At 47.4% G+C, this 19,394-nt stretch overlaps 1 protein-coding gene across 2 annotated transcripts in view; it reads right to left on the reverse strand.

Moving 5' to 3' along the window:
- Positions 1 to 19,394, reverse strand: part of LOC119166824 (uncharacterized) — a 36,282-nt gene that overhangs the window by 15,323 nt on the left and 1,565 nt on the right. For both annotated transcript variants that reach the window (XM_075867450.1, XM_075867448.1), the window contains exons 3-7: positions 19,072 to 19,142; positions 18,044 to 18,201; positions 15,776 to 15,867; positions 15,567 to 15,673; positions 14,708 to 14,810 (exon numbers count right to left, since the gene is read on the reverse strand). In XM_075867450.1, coding sequence (XP_075723565.1) covers positions 14,708 to 14,810; positions 15,567 to 15,673; positions 15,776 to 15,867; positions 18,044 to 18,201; positions 19,072 to 19,142 — 531 coding nt within the window. The remainder of the gene's footprint in view (positions 1 to 14,707; positions 14,811 to 15,566; positions 15,674 to 15,775; positions 15,868 to 18,043; positions 18,202 to 19,071; positions 19,143 to 19,394) is intronic.

Genomic DNA, 19,394 nt, shown 5'->3' on the forward strand with positions numbered 1-19,394 from the left:
ACATAACTATGTCGGCTAACATATCTTCAAGCAACGAGAGGTCAGACGCTCCCTGGATTTCGTGCCGACCGGTTGTGCGCCCGCGCGCTCCGCGCGCTCGCGACCTTCGGCGTCATCGTAGCGCTGGCCGACTGGGCTCGTCCTACGTCATCTCCTGTCGCCGACGACCTTCGACGACAGCGCAGCTCTGATTTACTGGTCCTGCTCTACGCCATCTACAGACGCCGACACCATCTCTCGCAAGTGTACCCCGTCCTCGGACTCCAGTGACCGTTCTTCCATCTTTCCTGTCTCTCCTATCCCCTCAGTTTGTTGTTGCTTCTTCTTCCTCTTTCCTATACCTTTACTTCTACCCTTTTATCCCTCCTTACCCCCATCCCTTTGTGAGCTCTGTGGCGGTGTCGCTTACTGAAGCAGACAATAACGGGGCTCACTTTTCTCTTCCTTTCTCTCAAGAACCACTTCAGCAACGAGACTTAGTGTTGTGTATATGCTATGCAATGAAGGGCTGTCATGCAGTAAGCAAGATTGAGTCAATACACGTTGTTGTGACAATTTATTTAGTACGAAACGAGCGTCGGCAGCACTTGGTTACAGCCACGAAGACACCTGAACATCACACACACAAAAAAGCCCGCAGAACTACAACGCATACATTTAGAGAAATGTGAAATCGCACAAAGCAAAAGTACATATAATCACGACTTTCGAATGCGAACTTGTGACAGCAGAGAATGAAGGTGTATGTTTTATTATTATTTTCCGTTATCCTATATCACACACGAACTTTTTACAAAAGTTCATTGGCGCTTCTGTGGTCATGTCTCTCGGTCATTGCTGCTGCAGAACGCACGTGAATGGCTGATGACACACCCGACACAAAGAAGTGAATTGCTACCTCATAGCTTGTTCGAGAAAGAGTCTTTGCTATCGTCAAATCTGAGCCTGCATCTGCCATTGGATATATACAAGGTCGTTCTCCTAATGTGCAGTTCTTTAGAGCGAAGCTCTTACGCACATACTGCTGCGTTGAGCGGCGGCGCCTGTTGGCGTCGTCGGCGTAACCAATAGAGCGAACGCGGAGTCTGCTGATGTCACTCGCCACTGGCCTCTAACCTCGCCTTCTTCCTCCGTCACGCTCGCTAGCCCCCCCCCCCCCCCCCTCCCCGGTAGCAGCTCGCGCGCGTGCAGGGCTGGCACGTGCACTGCGGCTGGCTTCGCTTGTCGTAACGGGGCTCTCGGCATTTCGCTTGGTTCGCGGCGCCTGCGATGCACAAAGTGGTATGCGTAACGCTCGAGCACTGGCAATTTGCGTGGAAATATGTAAATAGCTACAACTGTAGATGGCCGAAACTACAGACGCACTTGGCGTTGCCCCAACACGAAAGTGCGCTCAAAATCACCATTAGGTAGCATCGTCACAATTGGTGAATTTCTTGACAGTGCACGCGCCCAGCAGTCCTACGACTCAAGGCTGTGAAAAATGTCCGAGTCGCCACTCTGCTTTGCCTCCTTGTTCTTCATCGAAGCTCGTTTAGACTGCTGGTGCGACTCAATTGCTTTCACATTCCACTGTGGTCTGCGTATGGGCATGCTGCGCGTAGTACGGGGATCTACAATTTCAGGTAACATGCAGTCTCTGTAAAATCTGATTAGTTGTGGAAGCATTCTGAATTTCCAAAAGTCATTATCTCTTTCGATCCGCTGTACGTGGATGTCCTTCGACGTGCAGACGACGAAGTGGCAGAAACTTCTTTTAGTGATATGCAGCTGACCTTGCACTTGGTAGAAATAGTTATGAGAGCAGCTCAATTTGGGTTGTTCGTGTACATGGCTCCTTTTATTGTACTTTTTAGCTGCCTCGGATGGCTCCATGTCCTTCGCAGTGAATGGGCACTTCACCTCCACGATACCGTCGCTCGCAATTAATCCGTCTGGCGACGCCGCCAAGAATCCGTACTCTGGGTAAACAAATAATCCGCAAGGTTGCACAGCAGTTTCCATTTCTTGCTCGTATAACCGGAGTGCAATTGTCTTCCATGCTCAAGAGCGGCACTGGTGAAATTTTTCTTATAGAGCAGGGTCTTCACGAGCGTGTCACACAGTGTCCACTCCCTCCTTCGGCATACTGCATAGAAATTCGACGCCGTTAGGCGCATGTTTCTTTCAAAATGCCATGTAGGATTATCAGCCTGTCCTCGAGTAGCCTTCTCAATTTCCATCTGCTGTTTCTCATTCACCTGCAGGCTTGCTGAAACAGCCCGTTCTTTCTCGGCATATTGCTCTGGTGGCATGTCTGGCTGCTGGCAATTCGGACCATAATGAATCATTGAGTCGTTCACCGTAGACTCTGTCATAATATGTGCTGCGCGGGCGCGAAACAGAAACTAAAAAAACGACAATAGTGTGCCGTGCGGTGGCGAAGAGGATGTGATGTGTGCGTGTATGTGCCGGGCGGTGCCTACGAGGAAGACGAGAGCTCGTGAGGCGCGGCCTCGAGCGTGGGTGACCCGTGCCTTCGGCAGTGCGCGAGGCACGTCGTTCGAGGCAGGACTACCTCGTTGGGCGTCTGGCCCATAGGTACGACCCAGGCCACGTCACGACACTCGTACTAGCCGAGTGGACAGCTCAGCCTCCGCTAGACGACCGGTCTAGGAGAGCTGGCGCCTGGTTCCTGAACCTGTCCTTGTCCCGCTGGTCGTGGAGAGCTGGCGCCGGGTGCCTGAACCTGCCCTTGCGCCGCTGTTCCAGGAGGGCTGGCGTGGGTTTCCGAGGCGGACTACAGGTGCTCAAGGGCACAACTCCCTGCCGCCGGAACACGTGAGTCGTCGGCTCCAGTTCGTCGACAGTGGCGCTGAGCCACTGGAGTTCGACGCGGCGACCCTGCGTCTCCCGACTTCGTCACGGCAGGTGACGACGCCGCCCAACGTCGACTTCGCCACTGAATCCTGGCCGAAGGGCGACGCCGCCCAACGTCGACTTCGCCACTGAATGGTGCCGACGGGGCATCAACGACGGCCCAGGCTACTACCCCCACGACATGAACTGTAGGCCGAACGTTTTACTTATTCATTTAGTTTAGCCGCGTGTTTTTGTGTTCGGAACTTCGTAATGTGTGGGTTGTCCATGTGTGAAGGGTACAATAGAAGTTGGACGTGTGTTTGTGCACTGGCGTGCTGTCTGATTCTTTCTGGAGCGGTCCTGCCCCAATAACATCCCAAACTGGCGAGCCTGCCAGGATCCGCTCGTTAAACCAGGGAAAGAAGATAGTTTCGCTCGAGGCAGACACACGTTCAGACTGCACCATGGACTTGGAAAAACTCGCCGCTATAGGGCTCCAACTAGGGTTCTCGGGTGCAGAGCTAAACAAGTGGATTGAGGCCCAACAGGCTAAGCTAAGGGATGAGAGAGCTGCAGAGCGAGAGGCAGCCAAAGAAGCTGACGAGAGGCAGCGTGAAATTCTGCAGCTTAAGCTAAAGCTTCAGGAAGGAGCTCAGAATATGCCTGTAGCAGCTAATGACGCTTTGACTGCGCCCAGCACCTCCTCACCCCTCAATCCGCAGAAGTTACTGCCTGTATTTGACGAGAAACGCGATGATCTGCACGCGTATCTGCAGCGATTCGAGCGCGTAGCCACAGGACAGGATTGGCCGCAAGAAAAATGGGGTCTCGCTGTTAGCCTGTGCCTAACGAGTGACGCGTTAACCGTGATAGGCCGAATGACTGCCGCTGATTCGCTGGACTACCAAAAAGTAAAGAAAGCGCTACTGCAGAGATTTCAGTTTACGGCTCAAGGCTACCAAGATAAGTTTCGGAAAGCACGAGCAGCAGATGGTGAAACTGGACGACAGTTAGCAGCAAGAATTACCAGTTATTTCGACCATTGGATAGACATGGCAAACGTATCCCAAACCTATGAAGGTCTAAGAGATCACGTAATCTCTGAGCAATTCTTGCGTTGTTGCCATCCAAAGCTGGTTGGTTTCTTAAAAGAGCGAGAGTGCAAGTCACTAGATGAACTCGCTAATTTGACGGATCGCTTCCTTGAGGCGCAGAATGTGACTAATATAGGAAAAGGTCCTGACCCCGCGAAAGAATCCAGTGGAAAGCCTACCGAAGCGCCGCGGAAACCGCAACTCAAGTGTATCCTGTGTCATCGTTTCGGACATTTGGTTCCTGACTGCCGCAATCCACCTAAGCAGATGCTGAAATGCAAGTTGTGCGGTAAAACGGGACATGTCACAGAAACTTGCCGAAACCAGCATGGGAACAACAAACCGAGTTCTTCGTGCGCATTTAGCGAACCTGACTCTGCCCGGGCTGGTGCTAGAAAAACAGCCAAGCGTCCAGGAGGGAAGATTCCTTGCTCAAGTCACCACGACGACAAGAACGTGCAGGGTACAATACGTTTCCTGGCCGACGGGATGCCAGTGGTCGAAGGTCTGCTGCTAGGAAGAGAGGTTCGAGTCTTACGCGATACGGGATGCAACACGGCAATCGTCCGACGGGAGCTCGTTCCTGATGTGTGCCTGACAGGCAAGAAAATCAGTGTCGTTCTCCTAGACAGGTCAACTAGCCATCTCCCGGAAGCTATTGTACAAGTCAACACGCCGTACTTCACAGGGATGCTGAAAGTGGCTTGTATGGATCAACCCCTCTATGACCTTGTGCTGGGAAATCTTCCAGGCGTCAGAGGACCATACGATCCAGATTCTGACTGGAAGCAGGCGACTCATACCCAGGTGGATGAGTTACCTGCGCAAGCACACCCGACCAAGTCACCTGTCACCTCAAGATCTGCCTCTTCAAGCGTGGCAAAAACCAAAGCCAATCAACAAGGTAAAGAAAATATCAGGCCTTTGTACGTGTCAACAACGCTCTTACCTGACGTTACCAGAGCCCAACTCGCCGAGGAACAGCGAAAGGACCCGACACTCAAAGCTGTCTTTGCTAAAGTGAATAAAGAGTTCAAATCGGGAAAGGGCCACTGTTACGATTTCATCGAAGATAAAGGATTGCTTTATCGACGCTACCGCCTTGCCACTGGCAGGACGTTTAAACAGCTGGTCACTCCGAAAGCGTTCCGGGTAGGCATACTGGACATTGCTCATGGCAGTATCATGGCGGGACACCAAGGCATCAAAAGAACTACTGATCGTGTCCGAGAAGAATTTTATTGGCCTGACCTGAACGGAGACGTAAAGCGCTTTGTCAAGTCTTGCGACAAGTGCCAGAGAACTACCCCTAAAGGAAAAGTTGGGGTCGCACCACTAGGCAACATGCCTCTTATCCGGACAGACAATGCAGTGCAGTGCAGGGACCGTGCAGTGACCGTGCAGTGCAGTAACCATTCGTTCGCCCCGCGCCCTTGTAGTAGAATAGTTGCAAACAACTTTCTCGGAAAAGGGGGTGATGTCATAATATGTGCTGCGCGGGCGCGAAACAGAAACTAAAAAAACGACAATAGTGTGCCGTGCGGTGGCGAAGAGGATGTGATGTGTGCGTGTATGTGCCGGGCGGTGCCTACGAGGAAGACGAGAGCTCGTGAGGCGCGGCCTCGAGCGTGGGTGACCCGTGCCTTCGGCAGTGCGCGAGGCACGTCGTTCGAGGCAGGACTACCTCGTTGGGCGTCTGGCCCATAGGTACGACCCAGGCCACGTCGCGACACTCGTACTAGCCGAGTGGACAGCCCAGCCTCCGCTAGACGACCGGTCTAGGAGAGCTGGCGCCTGGTTCCTGAACCTGTCCTTGTCCCGCTGGTCGTGGAGAGCTGGCGCCGGGTGCCTGAACCTGCCCTTGCGCCGCTGTTCCAGGAGGGCTGGCGTGGGTTTCCGAGGCGGACTACAGGTGCTCAAGGGCACAACTCCCTGCCGCCGGAACACGTGAGTCGTCGGCTCCAGTTCGTCGACAGTGGCACTGAGCCACTGGAGTTCGACGCGGCGACCCTGCGTCTCCCGACTTCGTCACGGCAGGTGACGACGCCGCCCAACGTCGACTTCGCCACTGAATCCTGGCCGACGGGCGACGCCGCCCAACGTCGACTTCGCCACTGAATGGTGCCGACGGGGCATCAACGACGGCCCAGGCTACTACCCCGACGACCTGAACTGTAGGCCGAACGTTCTACTTATTCATTTAGTTTAGCCGCGTGTTTTTGTGTTCGGAACTTCGTAATGTGTGGGTTGTCCATGTGTGAAGGGTACAATAGAAGTTGGACGTGTGTTTGTGCACTGGCGTGCTGTCTGATTCTTTCTGGAGCGGTCCTGCCCCAATAACATCAGAGACTCCTTGCGCTTATGCTGCTGGTGGCTATTTTCTTCAGTTTTCTTCTGAGAGACTTTTTGTTTGCTTTCTGAGCCGTCTTCTTGCTTGCGTAGCGCTTCAAGACGGCTGCGGGGCTCTTGCAGGTTACAGCCTTGGATTTGGGGCAGTGCCACTGTGGCCCCAGCTGAAAGCTGAGCCCAGCTCCATAACAGCGGTGTTCATAAAAGCCCTTTTGACATCTGTTGATCTGTTTACCACCAGATAGTTTGGCTACCAGTGCCATGACTGCCTCGGCAAGATTACTTGTATCATCTGTCACAATACGGTCAGCTTTTTCGGCAATTATATTGGCAGCGGTAACTATTTTCATTTGTAGCACCTTAGGCATGCCATCATAAATGTTGTCACCTTTGGTGCCATCACAGAAGTAGTCTTTGCATCTGTCGTGGCAACCAAAAACATGTTTTGGGCCATTTATTAGGTCACCCGCAAGCTGGCGCGTAAGGTCGGCTTTCTGGGCACGCTGCTTTTGTGCAGTACCCTGTACATCTCTAAGAATGTTTGCGTAGTGCTTTATGGCCTTCCGTGCACCATTCTTTAACCGCTTAATCCTAGGGCCACTTAGGAAAGCTGAACTGCCCTTTGTTTCTTTGGCTATGCCATAGAGCCGAGCGGTGTAACATTTCACAACATGGTTTGCACATTCCCTCTTTTTTACAAAGCGCCCGTACTCCACTTTCGTGAGTATCTGATGTAAAACGGACGAATCCCCGTCCCCTATGAATATCCGGTATTCCACACCATGCATTTCCACGCTTCTCTGGAAGCCTTCAACGATAATATCCGACTCCATTGCCCCTGAGCTTTGGTTCCAATTCTTGTAGCACACATGGTCTTTCTTGCCCTTTCCCGTCCTAGAATGGTGCTCACAGGTACTGCACAGCTTGTTTCGTACTCCTAGGTAGAGGAGCTTCTGCGTGCGTCCTCCTATAATCACAGCGACACCAGAGTTGGCGGAATACCGGTGTCCATGACTGCGGTGTGACCACCTACCATCGACAATCACTGTAATATAGGGGGTTATGCCATCCTCACAGAAAGCCCCAGCTTCTTCCGCGAGTTTTTTTTCTTCTTTTCCGGCTTTTATCATTTGGTCAAAAAGGACGGTTTTCCAGCACTGCAACAAAACAAAAATTACAGCAGATTACAACGTCGAAATTGTTTTCACAATAGCGATGCCGCACTTTGTAATTGCGTCAATGCGTGAGTGAGCTCCTAGACAGGACGATTACTGGCTCACTTGTAATCCTGACATCTCACGATCAATCGTTTCATTGTATACGACGAAATGTTGCAGAGAAATTCTCATCGTGCCGTACTCCCGTCCAAAACGCTTGCCATGCACGTGCCACTGTCACTTCACGTGAATTTTACTAAAAATAAAGCGCTGCACATTTTCCGTCGTCTTCAGAAAGAGAAAATAAATATTTATCAGCTTATTTACCTTTCCCAGGGACTCCTCCCGGCGTAGAAAAGCCCCTTTGCTCATAGCAGGAATTTATGACTGCCATTGCTTCCTCTAACTGCGAGTGGCCCGATCCGATACTCATGAATGCCCAAACAGCAGCATCATTGACTCCTACGTTTGCTTTGTCAGTGAGGGACGTTGGTTCTGTGACGGGGTCAGTCGTCAACTTTCTGATTTCCTGACATTCACTGCAGGTAAAAGTGAGCTCCGACCAGAGCCCCACTCTCCGTTCTTTTACGAGTGCAAAACGTCCAGTCAGCTTAGGACAGCTGTGGTCGTCGAGACTACGAACAGCGTTCACGAAATGGGCCAGCGACACAACTCGTCTTCCGGTGATGATCGCCTCCTCTGGCTGAGTTGTGACGCTTGTCTCCAGACTCAGGCCCGGCAGCGACTCCTCGACGATGCCGAAATTGTCCCAGTATTCAGACGTTGCGTCATCCTCTCTGGCAAAACCACTGTCGTCCAAGCATGGCGTACAGGCGGTGCTTTGGCGTTGCTCTCTGTTGCTCTCCGGCGAATTCGCTTTCCTGAAAATTTTACAGGAAAGTACATCATGTGGTTAGTGAGCTAGCACCAGATGCACAGGGATCGTAGCAACTACACTTCCAAAGCTGGCATGAATAATAAGCTGGTGTGGTGAGGGACCGATGCAAAACTCAAAATAAAAGGGCGAGTCCTTTTCTCAGTCGGGATAATTACTGAAAAGAATTTCTCCCTACAGTCGTCTACTATGGGTTGCTTGAGTGTCGATAAAAGGCAAGATAGATGATACAGGTGTTTGTGCTGCCTTCCTTGAACCTAATCAATCAATCAATCAATCAATCAATCAATCAATCAATCAATATGTCAATATATAAATTAAATAGTTTTGTTTCCAAAAAAGCATATTTACGGTAGAAAAGGGTGGCCGGGATAAAATATGAACCATTACGGATTGACAAGTGCGTCATAGCGTTTTGAGAGGATGGTTGGGTGGATAGGGCATGTGACACGCTGTGTGCGCGCGTGTCCGTGCGCTGTGGGATAAGCGCTCGTGTGTACAGAATCATTTCATTGGGTGCATCTCGCATCTTTTTTTTTTACTTTGAGCACAGTCTAGCTTTTATAGAACACTTTCTCAGTTACAGTGCTCAGCTCTCAAGCACGCCGCGTGCTTGCGAAAAAAGCAGCATCAGACAAAAATGCCGGGCTTTGCAACCACTGCTCAATGTTCCGCTCGCAAATATGCTGTTCGATCGGACAAGTGCAGGTCAGAAAGATAGACGGAGCCCAAAACGCGCCCAAGCAGATAAACACGCAAGCAGGAGCGTTGTGACGTACACACAGCGTGCTGTAAGTCCTGATTCGCCCAGACCTCTCGTCACAGCGCTAAGAAGCACCTACCCTTAGCCTTTTGATACACGGCAGCGACATTTCAGATACACAAAGAAACAAGGTTTTTTATAGACACCACACGTCCGCAGATCTTAGCACTTTCTTCTCACGGGCGCGCATTATCTAGGAGTGACTGCGTGTCCAGCGTCCTGTACACGCACCTAAAGTCGCTGCAGCGACAAAGTACGGGATATAGCATTGGACAGTTTTGTTCACCTGAAGCCGTAAAACAGAAGTTCTAACGAATTTGTCTTTGTACATATATAGCCGCCAAAACTAACATGCCAACATAAAATAGAGTAAAGTATAGCAGTGTAGCTGGCAACGTAAAGCTGATCATATAAAGAATGTCGCCCGCAACGTGACAATTTGCCTTCTGCTTCCTTCCTTCCTTTACGAAGCCCACATTGCGTCTGGGGTACAAAACGAGCTCGCCACCGTATCAAGAACAGGCTTCTATAATGTTTTTTTTCTTTTTGCTGCTGTAGCTGCGCGCTTTTAGTATCAAAAGAAACCACAGTAATCGAAATGGTCTTACCTTGAATGGTGTGAAAATGCAGCTGCTGCCCGTGCTCGACATGTCGCGATGGCGGCTCTCTTCCTCTTCCGTGAAGCTCTATCCTTATGATTTGTCATGACTCATGTGAAGCCTGGCAAGGCACTTGTGCTGCAGGTACTCCCACACGCACTCGCAGCGCACGCTAAGCAAACTCTAAAGAAGCCCTCTACGCGAGCAGTGGACACCAGAGGATGCGGCAGAAATGCGTTCTATCTCTAGTGTATTACGCTACTACAGCACTGTCGCCTTCCGTGCTGAGCACGCATTTTTGTGTCCATCCTTATCCTCACTCAGTCCGCCTCCCCCCTCGTCATGCTGCCTCGCACCTTCAGGCTAGCATAGTGGCTGTTATTCCAAATCTCCTGCCCTCGTGCGAGGCCATCTAGACTATTCAGGTGTTAGTGGTGTCGCCTTGGGCACCACTTCTTGGTACCTGGTAAAACGCGTTCCTCGCTCACTATTGACGGGAGACTAGCTGGAGGAGAAAGGCGCGTCCTGTTCGCACATTGTTCACTGATAGCCGCGTGGCTAATTTACTTATACGTACGTGGCTTTGGAAGTCTTCCTAGTTAGGAAGCACATGGCGGCAGCCACCGGCTGTGTGTGAGAGAGGGTCGGGAGAGGAGGCAGTTGTCGTTACTTAGGTAAAAGAGAAAAACTTAGCGGACTTTAGTCCCGAGAAGCTCTTGCTTTCTGTCCTCGCAGATGTCTTGTAGTGTGCGAGAAGTGCACACAAGACCAACACGACGAGTGGTCGGCGTTCCTTTGTCGTGAAAAGTACTCTGGGTCGACTTACCCCTCGAAATCCAGACCTGCCTGGCGCATTTGTGGGATACGTCTTTCTAGCGCATTACCCCCGTTTACATGGTCGTGATGCGCCAGTTGTCGTGCCGGCTTACGGCAAACTGTCGACGCCCGGCTATACGCAAACGTGCTTTCTTATCGAGGAAAGACGAACTGGACCCCACTCCCAACAACAGTGGAGACGGCGTGCCGGCCTCTTGTTGAATGAAGTTAGTCGCCCCAGCTGGCAGCCGACTGACTGGCAATTGCCTCGAGCTGTCAGGCTGTAATCAATTTTACACGAATGCCAGAGTAGCCCATCGACTTTGCAAGCGCGTTTCGGAAAGGTGATGCGACGCCGTTTGCAGGACCTCTCGTCTTCTGTACGCCGCAGCTACCATGTGGTGTCGGATTACGGCGAGCGAGTATCGGATTACAGCGACTTGTAGCTGGGCGAGTTGGTTTATGTAAAAGAACTAAAAAAAATAACTCATTAGCTTAGTCGTGCCTCGAGCATGGGAAACAGAAATTCGCACAATTTTCTGCGTCATCAACCACTATATAAATAGGTACATATTAGCGCGAGCAAAATAACAATGACTTGAGAAAGGAGTGGCAGGAGGCAGGAATATCTCAGCTCCCGACATTTCTGCTTCGTCCCACTTCTTTTTCGAGTGTTTTTGTTTTCTTGAGCTAATATTAATAAATTCGTTATAGCGAAAGAGGGACGCACGAAGTTCGCACAACGGGGGGCCACCATTCCCCTCATCGTGATTTACGGCCCGTGAATCGACCGGCACTCGCAAAACTGCCCATTTCCTACGCATTAGTGCAATGCGCCTTCCATTGCTTACATGAATGCGAAGCGCATGTTTCGCACTCATGTAAACGTGTTTTATGCACACCGATGTCACCACACTTTCTTATAAACTTATCCCTTTCAGAAACGTTTCTGTTCTTTTCGAGCTACTAGGCGTAAGTCCAAGATCGGCTATTTCTACTCGTCAGCCTTATGACTCACGCTAACGAGTCAAGGAGCTGCTATCTTGACGCATTGACAGTTCTCCGCACAGCAGACTTCCTAATGACGAATTGTCAGCAGGTGCCGCATGCCCTTGACATTTTTCTCTATTCTTTTTCTCCCCTTCCCCCTCCCCGTGTAGGGTATCATATAAGCCTTTCCTTTGCCTTTCTCTCTCTCTCTCTCCTTCAGGCGAAAGCGTCGGCAGGGTGCCTTGTCGCATGGTGTTGTACACTGGCACCGAAGAAAACCAACAAGTTCTCTACTCGACGTTGCAATCCTTAGATTGAGTGGCATAAACCCTCAGTGCATAGGAAATATAGATGGGCTTCACCACTACCGCTCCCCCACCAGACCTGCTCAGTGGGAGCATAGTCAAAAGTTATCCGCCTTTCTGCCTCCCTGAAGGACCTCACTTGTCGCGGGTGCTTCAAAGCAGAAAAAAAAAAACAAGAGCCCTGGTGCCTCATTGCTGTCCCCGCACCGAAGTACTTTCTTACACCACGCCGTGCATTCAGCAAATTTCATGCCACTTCGCGTCGTTGTTACTGGCTGAAAAATCTGCAAGATTTTCAGGCAGTAGCATGATTTTAGCCAGTTTATGCAGTGAGCAACGGAATAAATATTGCTCGGTTTTGTGGTTTATTGAAACCGATGACGGATATTCACAGCTGACTCCGAGAGAAGAGTTTGAAAGCGCCCGCGTCCCCTTAGAGCGAGTTTGCAGTGATTATGAGGAACGCCGTCATGGGGTACTTCAGAACATTGGTGTTCGCGCATTTCGGCGCTATGGAAATGTGCGCTTGTCGTATATAAAGGCGGAAAGCGAACACGCGTCCTCAACTCCTGCCGCACCGTAGTTTTCCCCAGAGTGAATAAATGAAATAAACACGCAGAAAGTACAAAACAGACTTCATCTCATTCCTGTAGGTGTGCCTCGTTTCGTGTTTGTGCTGTTTGTTGTGATGGGTTCATACGAACAAGCGCAGCACGTCTGAAGCTCCGTATATTTCACGGTAAAAAAAAAGATATTCACAAATACCTTACTCACGCACGTCTGCTCAGTTCGCTCGTATCGCTCGTTTGTCGTTCGTTTTTCTGCTTTCTTCTGACTGTCGTCGCACAGCCCTCGCTTTTCGCTTTAGTCCGTGGGGGGTGAGGAGGGCGACAAAGACGTGCACACATAAAAGAGGGACTTTCCATGAATTCGGCCTTTCTTTTCCCGTGAAGACGCTCACCCCACCCTCTCGGAGGATACTGCCGACCTGTTTTCACGCTCTCCCGCGGTACCGCGCAGCCTTATGAGACTCTGAGGGGAGGAAGGCTTACAGATGACGGTGCATGGTTTGAAGTTAGAAAAGACGTTTCCTCCTGAGGCAAAATGTTTTTGCACGCCGCATTCGGGGAGACAGGGAACCTTCAAATTCAGCGCTTTCCTTATTTTTGTTTAGGTGGCGCTAGGGGAAGATTTTCGTTGTAGTGATAGGAATAATGTAGATTTCTCAATATTCCTGCAGCTGTTGTGTGCGATTCGTGTGCATAAGTATACCAGGAGACCGTAACTGTTATAGTATAGGCTATGCATGCTTAGATTTCATTGCTATTTCAAGATAACAACGACTTTGTTGATGTTTACGGCACGATAAATTAAGACAATTCGCGAGCTTTGTTTCGCATTTCTGCTTACTTTATTGAAAAACGCTACGTTGAGGAAATAGATCAGGGGTTCTAGTTTATCTACGTGCAAATTCAGCAAACGAACTTCAGTAGTTCTCCGCAAAAATGGGCCACGGTAGGTCTATCTAATGAGAATATTGCCCAATTTAGATCAATATAATTAAAAAGTGAGCGGGCGTACATAAATAAAATTGAGCACTCAGACGGAAAATGACATCCTCTATATACACCCAGAAAATGAATTTTCTCTAGCGAATAGGTGCCGGATAGTTCGCATCGACATTTACTAAATTTGGCTCTTTTCAAAAGCTAATCAGCAATACAGTAAAAGTGCTAGAATAATTTGCTAAGTTGAGGAAATAGATAAATATGTCTTAAATGTTCTGCGCAAAGAACAGTGCTGTAACTGCAGCAGATTTTTCAGAAAATGGTCACTGCTGACACACAGTCAGACCAAACCATGTAACTAGCGCTTATTCTTGGCTTTCCCTACCCAAATGCTAAAAGCTTACTTATTTTTAATAGATATGTTTAAAATGTACAAAAATTAAGCTTTTCAATGACACATAAACCAATATATAAGACAAGAAGAACAGCCGCCACGTCAGTTGGAAAAGTGACAAAAACGATGTGCTCGTGCCGCCGGAGTGAGACCGCCGCCTTAAATACAACTTATGAAACCAGTACAAAAATGTAAAAATATTCAAGGCAATAAAAGAAATATGTGCATCAGTTGATTACACAGAAAAAAAATTTCACAGTGACAGCAGACATTAATTAAAGTTAGTGCATCACACTGTTTTGTTGTGGCATAAATGTTTAATATATAATGACATAAATATTAGATAAATAAGTACGAATTAACAACAACAGTGAGGATACTCAAGGAGAGCCACCATGAAAAGTAAGTGCATCATTATAATGTAATATTAATTACAAAACTACATTAGAAAAAAAACACTACGATAACAGAGTACATACGATAAAAATTTCACACACAATAATTGTGATTTCTTTACTGTAAATACTTTGTGATAAACCAGATAGACCAGTTCACTCAAAAAAAACAAATACATTTTTCATCATGCTGAGAATTGCAAATATTAACCAATAAGCACAGTGATGAAGTGGGGTGGACTAATTAATGAAACTTTTATATGCGTATGTAATGTCCGTGCTGTGCACAACCAAGCAGAACATAAGCTCGCAAGAACATGTAAACTTGAGAAAATGGGTAGCTAGTACTAAAGAAAAAAAAGTTCTTTATTAACTGTATTTCCTTGCATATAACTGGCATCCCTATTTCATAGGCATATTTTTCTCGTTTTTCGGTGCGGGTCATGCGCGAGAAAATAGGACATGTAGCACCCTTTTACAGCAATGCTGCCACAATATTTTTATTATTCTGGACAGCAGTTTATTGACTGAGCTTGCCTTGACTTTTGCCGTTGGCGTACCTTGAAAACACACAGTATATCAAAACAAACATGCATCTTACCACACCGTTGATGTGCCTCTGAACCAACTCCCTGCCTTCGGTTTTGGCAATGCGACGCCACGTCTCCTGTGAATATATGCGCACTCCATCGGCAGTGTAGTATCTGCAAAATGTGAACGATCGTGAAAACTATGACACACGTATGAAAAAATTACACAAAGGTCATGTTTTTCAACTTATGACTTCAATACTCCCACCCCTGCAAGTATTGCATCACGGTTCAGTTATAGAGAATTCGTCACAGGTTGATTAGTTAAGAAATTAAAGGAATCTCTACATCACACTGACATATCCATAGAAGGGCATATAAGCACAAAATTTTAAAATTGAAACCAATTTTTATGTAATACCTTGAAAATTTATATATTTTATTTACAATACTGCCAGTCCCATGTCAATACTATGGCAGCTGGGCGTACGGTTTACATAAATTCAAGTTTCACTACAAAGGGCATACAACAAATACAGCACTTTCTTTTTTATAAAAGTACAACAAACTGAAATACACTGAAATCTAGAACACTGAAGTATGAATAAAATATACAACAGAATTGTGCAACAAACTAAATATACAACTAAAAAGAACACATTGAAAATAAGAATCAAGTTTGGTCCAGAAATATAGAACTTCAGCAAACATCAGTACAAAGATGTTGCTTGCAATAATGGAAACTAAGAAACATCATTACACAAAGGCTGTTCCCTGACTGCTTATAACGTCTACCAATAGTTTAGCAAGTGAACCCATTGTTGTAAGATTAACAATGCCACAGTTTTCAAGGCATGATTTTTCAGTTTACATTCATTCAAGGCTGCTCCTATGACATTTGCCTTCTAGCGTTTCGTTGAGGACAGCTACCTGTTAAGGCACATCTGCGGCAGTAGATCAGGAAAGAAGAGCTCACGCTCCTTCTCGGTGAAGGAGAGCAAGAACTTTCGGGTCGCCTCTGACGCTGCCAGCCGAACCTGCAACGCCGTTACGAAAGGAGCTGCAGTTATTTTCTTGTTTTTCGAACGGTTCTCTCAATCAAAATCAGCGAGATAGACAACTGGAAGCACAGTTCCCACCTGACTCCAGTTGTCGGCCAAACCAAGTGCGAGGCACTTGCTAATTCTCGGCCCATAGTGGTTTGCAGCGAAGGGGTTTTTCGATCCCATTGCTGTAATAGTGCACGTCAAGACTGTCAAATTCTTTGCTGTTACCTTTTGCGGTCGTTATTCCATGCCTTATTGGCAAGCATTGTGACACCAAACAGCATCGTGACACTCGACTGTGTTGTGATGCTCAATAAGCTTGTGACGCTCAACTCAATAGTCATTCCCCATAGCGATGTGATGCTTAACAGCATCACCAAGCAGCTCAGAGGTTTGTGGTTGAGGCATACAGAATGAAAGAAAAGTAGATTTTGAATGGGCACAAGAGAAACATCCCTGCCAGAACACCAAACATGATACTCAGAATGAATAGCTCCATGGAACGCAACCCGATCTTCCATAGTTCACGACTTAAAGGGCCACCCAACAGACCTAATAACAAGTTTTACTTAGACCGTTGAAGTTGTTGTGTGTCCAATGAAGAGAATTATGCCACAAAAAGTTTTTCAATCAATTCATTGTGAGCTGAGAAAACTTTTTTTGAAGTGGCAGGAAAGGAAGATGCGAGAAGGCGAGCTTAAAACCCTTGCCACTCACCCCGCGTAGCCTTTGCAATCCAAATCTCTTCCCTACCCTCTCCTGCCTTGAGGTAACGTGTGCAAGATGTGCCTGAACAAGCCCACCCCCAAAGCATGCAGGCAGCATTCTTTTGTTGACTAGCGTTATTTTGTGGTCGGTCTACTGCCTGTTTCTGCAGGATGGTTTGGAAACGCTGGCTTAGATGTGGTACAATAGATGAGCATAATGAGTGCTCAACGCGCAGGACCATTTACTTCGTCTCCAGGGCTGGCGTCTGCTTGATGCACTGACCGCGGGGACACGAACGCATGTGAAATGCAGGCACATTAGTCTCGCATGTTGTTGCAATTCACAGAAAAAAATGAAAAAGACGCACACATTTCCTTTTTGTGTTTTGTTATTTATCTCATGTTTTATTCATATATTCAAGCAATAAATTACACAAACTACACGTCATGTGAAATAATTCTTGCCCTGTCACGTGCTACTGTTGGGGACGTCATATGTCACAGCACTATCATCTACGTAGGGCAATTCCTACGTGTATGTCATGCCCTCATTCTGTGGGCACACACCCGCAAAAGGAAGGCAGAGCAGCGTTTATAGTGAAATTCACCCTGTTTCAACGGCGTGTAGTGTTGCTAATTTTCCCAGACGTGATCGTGAACGCCCCATGAACGCATTGTGCTTGTCAGCTCAAAATTGTCATACCTGGTGAGTGGCCCTTTAATGAAAAAAATCTCCATTTTAAGGCAAGTGCCAATGTAGTTCAAGAGAGAGAGTGAGAAAGGAAAGGCCGGGAGGTTAACCAGATATTAGCATCTGGTTTGCTACCCAGCGCTGGGGGCGGGGAAGTAGGGGCAAGAAAGAGGGGGTAGATAGAGGAAAAAGAAAACGCACGTGCACTCATAAAAAAAATGAAAACACACACAGGAAGGGCGTCCTAGCTACAACCGTTCAGTAAGGCCAGTCGATCGCAAAAAGTGTAGTAGCGCTTTCAGGGCCCTCTTCTGTGAAGTCGCATCCGCCCATGTACTTCAAAGTTGGCACCAACCCAAATGAACTAATCGAACTTGGCACCAGATGCAAAATAACGAAGGTTTTCCAAGGATAAATTACTACAAAGTGACGATTTCTTTAAAATTCTGACACATACGGCTTTTTCTTCAAGCATGCACCGTATTACTATTGTGGTAAAACATCAAAGCACCCTAAACACAACCCCAGTATTATTTTGGCAATGCTCCATACCATGCCAATGAACCAAACAATAAACTCAAAAGTTGGCAGCACTATTACGCAGCACACTGCACTAGTGATGGTAGTGGTTGTTGTTGTTATTTAATAGTTTATGCGACAAATGACACAGATCACCTCCTAGAAACTTTCTTGCTCAGCCTGTTCACACAATCACCGAGAATGATTAGCCCCATCTTTGAGTATTGGCAACTTGTCACAGTGTCACGTGCCCATCTACTCGGCTGGCGCTGCCCAGACATCGAAGGCACCATATCTGAGCGATGCCGACACAACACAAGAAAGAGGACTGATGATGTCGTCTTTCTCGTGTTGTTTTTTTTTTTTTTGCACTAAAATGTTGTCACGGATACACGCCAATTAACGGTCATCACACTGTGTGATTGGCTAAGCCAGCGAAATTACCTGAGCAACAGGTGATGAGAGACGAGATGACGCAAAACGTCGTCTCGCGTACGAAGCGGCTGACGTGTTGCACCGTTCTGCACAGAAGTTCGAGGAGAGTGTTGTCCACAAACTCCTCGAAGCTTGCTCCGCAGCCGTCGATGACATACTGCAGGCACCTGGGTCGACGGATGGGAGTCGGCAGTATTCACGTACATATTGTATCACACAGGGTAACACCGATTTTTTTTTACAGCAATGACAGAATAATGATGTGATAGAGCAACACACAACATTCACAATGCCACACTCATGTCATTGGCTTTCCTTTCACGTACTGAATTACTTATTTACAATACTACCATTCTTCTGCGAAGCATAACAGTTAGGCAGTGCATTAATTTTTCACGAAAAATTTCCACAACAAACAAAGTTAGAAGCAAACACATACAAGTGCAGTAACAGGATATGAAGATCATGAATGCAATTGATGAATGCAGAAGTTGGAAAACTAATAAAAGTGCATCACATATACAATAACAACAGGATATAATGTAAGCTATACATATTATACACTGTCAAGATGAAATTAAATAGGTAATATTAAAGAAAAAACATGATAAGCTTTTATGAGTGGACAAATGCAATCGTGATAGCATTAGTATCGGAAGAGTAAGAAGCATTAAAACAGAAGGAACTGGAACTGCAAGCACTGAGAACATATATGGCAAAGGGCTAAACTTTCGCAAAAAAAGAAGGTTGTGAAAATTCATATCACGTTACATAATGGACATCAATCTGCCCAAGTGCTTCTGCATGCATAGCTACTGTTATGTGCACAGTTTTTTCTATTTGTGAAGTAAATTTGGATAATGATTCGATGTAATTTGCTTGCAAGTTCGTCATTTCATTGGATCTCGCAGTGCATAGACTTTTGCAGCTGACAGCATGCTCCAACTTGGATGCCACGCACAGCACGATACCCCGCATATTTTTCAAACCGAGTTCACACTAAACACACCTTTCAATGCAAAGTAATCGGTACTAACTTCATGCTTGTCTCCAGGTGCCTCCAGCCGACGGTGTTTAGCAGGACCTTTGCAGCACTCGATCCATCGGACTAGCGTCCAAACAGAAACAGCACACATCTGAGGTTGTAGTCCAAGCGATAGCTCACAATAAAACAACACTCGCAATCAGTAGAATGTGCTTGATGTGTGCAGTGTAATTAACTAAGGTTATACATTGATGACTTGTGAAGTAACTAAAGCAACGAATGGCAATCAATTAACACTTTTCAAACCAGATGGTACACCTTTTGACTCAATTAACTTTGTAATTTTGTTTTGTAACCATAAACCAGTGGCACAAA

Source organism: Rhipicephalus microplus, chromosome 6, assembly GCF_043290135.1.
Source record: "Rhipicephalus microplus isolate Deutch F79 chromosome 6, USDA_Rmic, whole genome shotgun sequence".
In the NCBI taxonomy this organism is placed as follows: domain Eukaryota; kingdom Metazoa; phylum Arthropoda; class Arachnida; order Ixodida; family Ixodidae; genus Rhipicephalus; species Rhipicephalus microplus.